Here is a 4,934-nt window from a genome sequence, read left to right as displayed (position 1 = left end):
AAGTGGGAAACGTAATAATTGATAAGCAAAGTGATAGGGAAAAATTTAATTGCTAAAAGTTTATATGTAGCTTTGGGCTTTGGTAGTCCGAGGCTGCGCTGACAAGAATAGAATAACACTGCTTAATGGTAAAATTTAATTTGAAGTGATATATCGAGCCCCAACCGCAAAAAAAAAACGTAAGAACATTTTGAAAAAAAATGGCGCTTAAGTTTTTTTTTAGAGTTTTCATTTTCCGATAACAATTAAACGGTCACTAATTGGTTAGATCTGACATCACTACTATCAATTTTGTGCACTTTTTTTGCCAATTCATCACGAACAAACATAGACAAATAATGATACACATCCGCAGAGCTGACCAAAGAAACAGTTGCTGCTGTAGAGCAGAGTACTGAGGAGGACCCTAATGAGTCTATTCGCCATCGTGCGCAGCAACTTTATTATATCAAAGTTTTTCGTAAAGCCTTTGGACCTTAGAAGATCCAGTTGCAGCAGGAATTAAAGCCGAATGGCCATCCTTTGCGCTGTACGTTCGTTCAAAGGGGCATAAAGGCAATCGCCAGTCAATCCACTGTTTTACTGCTATATTCTGTTCGGCTCATTTTTCGTTCCTTGAAGTGATCAGAATTCTCGAAAGATTCACGAGGCATGGTTAAATCTACAAAAATTCACTGTTTGCTGCGCTTTATGGGCTGGTACAATCGTTGGTTCTTGCTTATTTAAAGAGGGGAGCGGCTACTTTCAACGGCAAGCGTTGAGCCATGATTACGTCGTTTTCCAATCGAATGGAATACTGGCTGAGTACAGGTTTTCCAACAGGGCGGCGCCACATGCCAATAGAGCCCACCAAGATCGTGCGATTCAACGCCTGTCGATTATTTTCTCTGAGGTTACGTAAATACATTGGTTGCCCTATTTTCCGAAAACCATAAGTACGTAGTGATAACTGCGAAGAAACCTGTAAGATTGTACATGACATGTAGTTTCATAGCAGAAAAGAGCTGGGGATGTTTCCCCTAAATACTGAGACGGATCGGTGTACAATAGTACGACCTATGGTAAATTATTGAGCCTTGAGACTGCCAAAACGCTCAGCAAGATACAAATGCCATAATTGGTGCAGTGAGAACTCGTCTAACCTCATACTTGGAAGTTACTCTAGATTTCACCATTTCCCCTCTTCATATTCATACAGTATGGGCCGAAAAGAGCTCAACTGAGGTACCAACATCGGGTATTTATTAGTCATAAGAAGATCGATATTTTGACAAAGCAGTGCCCTGAAAGTTCAGCTTTACGAAGATATATGAAACTGATCTAAGTAATAAGAAGAGTTGGTCAGCTATATCCGAGAAATATCGAATAAACCAAAACATGATAACCTAGTACACTCGCGGCTTATTTACCGAAGAGGGTACCGGGATAGGTGTACTTGGACGCACGGAGCCCATGGGAAAGTATTTGTACTTTAATATCATGCGAAACAATCGGAGGGAATAAATATACGAGGGAATAAATATACGAGCATTTTTTTTCTTGAGAGCTGCAAACTGATTTAAGAAATTTTGGTAGAAGAAAATTTCTTTTCTATTTCTCGTCCGTCGTTTTATATGAATTTTTCGTTTTTCTTGGGAGTTCAGTTAATTTTTTCGGTATTTGAAATATTAAAAAAATTTAGCAATCGTGAAAAATCACCATCTCTATCGAAAACCAGAAATCGAAAGAATGAACATAGAAGTGCAAAAATTTATGGAATCAATAAATTTATTTTTACTGACTCTTTTTTAAAACTTTTTATTAGGTACTTTTGAAAGTTGAGCGCATCTTGAGTTTATAGAACTTTTTATTAAGCAAGTAGTTTTTAAGGAAAGAACACAACCGACTTCAATTCTCATATTCAAATTTAGGCGTACCGTTAATTTCTTCATGATCCAATCATCGGATCTCTAAAACAAATTACGGGACGACCTTGAGGTACTATCTTTCTAATAAAAAAAGGATTATTGAAAACGGTTCACGTGGTGCAAAGTTATGTATTCCGGCGAGATGATAACCTCCCTTTTTTGAAGTCGGTTAAAAGCGTTTGAGTTCTGTTAATCTGTAAATAAAGTGCAGTTTATGAATTTTTAAACGTTTATTTATTTATTACATACTGTACATAAAACTTGCATAAGTGTATTTTAAAGAGGATATTATCTGAAGCAAATTTTCAGTATTTTCCGGTGATATATCTTCAGAAATATAAAACCCCCCCTAAAATATATTCCTGGGTGCGCCCCTGTAAGGGTACATCTAAACAGGTGATAGTGTATCTTAATAAACTAAATACTCTTGTTCTAGCCAATCGAGTTTGGGTTTTTTGGATTCCGGTACATATTGGTATTGAAGCAAACGAGACAGCCGATAAATTTCTGTGACATTGGAAAGTGGACGCTCTCTGCTCTGATCCGGCTGGAGAAAGCGGCTCAAAGGAAGCGCTGCTGGGACACACTATCAGGTCCAGAGCATTCCAAAACACTTATAGGAACATATAGCCTAAAACGCTGTAAGGAGTGGTATGAATTAATCCAAAAATAACTCAAGAACTGTTACAAGAATTCTGACAGTACTTTGCAGGCTGAACTTTTAGCTTACCAAACTAGGAATTTACACGGAGTAGCGACGCAGGATAGATATCAAAACTGCACGACACACCTCGGAAAAGTGTCCTGCACTGATCCACAAATGCAAAAGACATTTAGGTGTTTATTTTATAAACGAAAGTGTAGTGCAGTCCCGAGATTTAGGCTCAATACTAAAGTCTTCCTCGGTTACTGAGTAAATATGTAGACACCCTCAAAATTTCGAAGTACACTGCACTTTTATTTGGTAAGACGGATCTGAGGAAAATAGTTTTTCCGTAAGCTCTTTCTATGTATGAATTAAATCTTGTTCTTCTTCACTAGCGCCATAACGGCTTAAGCGATTTTCGCCGAGTTCAACATAGCACAAAAATTTCAAAATTATATGCAATCTTATAAAACACAAACAAAACTTTTGTCTCTGCTGTAGTTATTATTAATACCCTGCGGGAAATGCAGCTAACTATAAGTTAACTTGAAGTTGATTAAAAGGTAACTATTATCTGCATATTTTCTTTGAGGAAAGCTAACTATATTTCTATGGCATTATATGCCAACTAACTTGTAACTAACTACTTTTGAACATAAAATATCCATAAGAGTAACAAAGTATTTTTTGTTTTATTTTTATTTATCTATTGTATTTTATTATATTTCATATTTGTTTACATATTCTGCTGTTGGTGGTATCATATTCGAACTCCGTCAAACATAACTTCAAAATTATAATAAAAAATTTCGATCTTCCTTTTATTTGTCTTCAATTCGAAAAAGTATTTGTGAAGCGCAGAAGGAAAGTGTATTCAAAGAAAAATTTGTATGGGGATATTTAAATAGAAACTTCTTTAAAGAAAAAAATCTCCTGATTATGTCTGCATTACTCTTGCATTACTGTTCAACTAGTTTCAAGTTAGCTTTTTGTAGGTAACTACAAGTTATATATTTTATAGAAATTCCACAAGTTGTTTAATTTTTTATCAATTGATATTTTTTTTTCAGCAGGGTAATAAGTTTATAGATGTGCAGATACAAACGATTTTGTGCTGTTTTGAAGAGATAAGTAAATTTCGTTGCCGACTCGTTTTGTTTTTATTATACCTCATTCATAGTACCTGCTCAGTTGAGCTAGAACAACGGTGAGTCACAGCAGCAATTCATAAAGATCGCGATTTTTTTTATTTTATTTTTTTCCAATAACAAATGGAGCTACTCAGCAAAGAACGCGCAGATATGGTAACGAATTTTGTTAAAAATAACTATTTAGGTTCTAAAACTGAATCGTTATTATAAACGCTCCACTTTTTGTAGAAAAAGCACATTAAGAAAGTGCTTAACCCCAAGGAGAAACCTTTCGATGGTCTACGCGCACGCACCATTGTTGTGCTCACGCATCGCACAGATGGCGCACAAACTTTCATGAAACTGACTGATACACAACTTTTGTATGCCAGCCGTTTTAGTGCGTGGAAATATTGCAATTTAATGCATATGGCGATGCGTTTTGGTACACCACAAATACTCGAAATGTTGCAGAGCTTGAAGTATCAAAAAAAAATCTACGATTTAGTTAATTATTGGGCGCTGCAAACGGGTGCCATCGATGTGTGCATTGTGAAGTACCTGAAGTTGTTGTACGCCAAGTCACGCTTTCATTGCAATTACGCATTTTTCAATGGTGCACTGGAGGCCGACATCACCAAGGAATGGGATGTGAATTTATGGTGAATATGCCCGACAACTAAACATCAACTCAAATCAACTAAAGAAATGAAAAATCTAAATCTACTTCTTTTCTACTTGCAGCTTTCAGCTGTGCACTGACATCTTTGACTATTTGGAAAATTTGTTGTCGCTGCAGCATGCCATTTTCGCCGGACTGACACTGCAACAACTCTCGGTGGCCACACCTCAGACACAATGCCGCTTGCAACCGCTTATCAACATTGCGGCAGAATGTAGCATTCTATACGATCAAGCGGTGGATGCGTTGGCAGTGGTTTGTGCCAAATTGCCGATTGTCGATGTAATTGGTTTGCGTAATCGTTTCCATGCAATCTATCAGCGTTTGCATGGGTTCTATTGCGCATTGCAACAGGTGAAAATTATACTCAAAATGGAATATATACCGGAGTTGTCGTCGGCGGTGCCGGAGTTTTATGGTAATAGTGATGCAAATAGTGCAGTTAACCGCCAACCAACGGCACCGTCAGTATGGGAGTTGGAGCAACCGTGAATGCAGGAGGTGTATTAGGAGCAGAGAGCGAAAGAGAGAGAGAGCGAAAAAGGAGCCAGAAGAAGAGGTAGTATATT

At 37.2% G+C, this 4,934-nt stretch overlaps 1 protein-coding gene across 1 annotated transcript; it reads left to right on the top strand.

Annotated features, from left to right (window-relative positions):
• The first annotated feature begins 3,771 nt into the window (after nt 1–3,771).
• LOC118755752 (huntingtin-interacting protein 1-like) lies at nt 3,772–4,877 on the top strand. Its single transcript, XM_036490577.1, has 3 exons — nt 3,772–3,857; nt 3,933–4,345; nt 4,428–4,877. Exons 1-3 carry the CDS (start codon nt 3,825–3,827, stop codon nt 4,855–4,857), a joined length of 876 nt encoding a protein of 291 aa, XP_036346470.1. The 5' UTR covers nt 3,772–3,824; the 3' UTR covers nt 4,858–4,877.
• Nucleotides 4,878–4,934: the final 57 nt, after the last annotated feature.

This window comes from Rhagoletis pomonella, unplaced genomic scaffold (assembly GCF_013731165.1).
Source record: "Rhagoletis pomonella isolate Grant_MI unplaced genomic scaffold, Rhpom_1.0 Rhpom_scaffold_07220, whole genome shotgun sequence".
NCBI lineage: Eukaryota > Metazoa > Arthropoda > Insecta > Diptera > Tephritidae > Rhagoletis > Rhagoletis pomonella.
This window is presented reverse-complemented; position numbering and strand designations above follow the sequence as displayed.

Bases quoted from the DNA above. Each gene is read 5' to 3' on its own strand.
- LOC118755752 (XM_036490577.1), top strand. From the start codon at position 3,825: ATGGAGCTACTCAGCAAAGAACGCGCAGATATG. The intron at 3,858-3,932 runs GTAACGAATTTT...CACTTTTTGTAG, and splicing joins GCAAAGAACGCGCAGATATG to AAAAAGCACATTAAGAAAGT. The intron at 4,346-4,427 runs GTGAATATGCCC...TTCTACTTGCAG, and splicing joins GAATGGGATGTGAATTTATG to CTTTCAGCTGTGCACTGACA.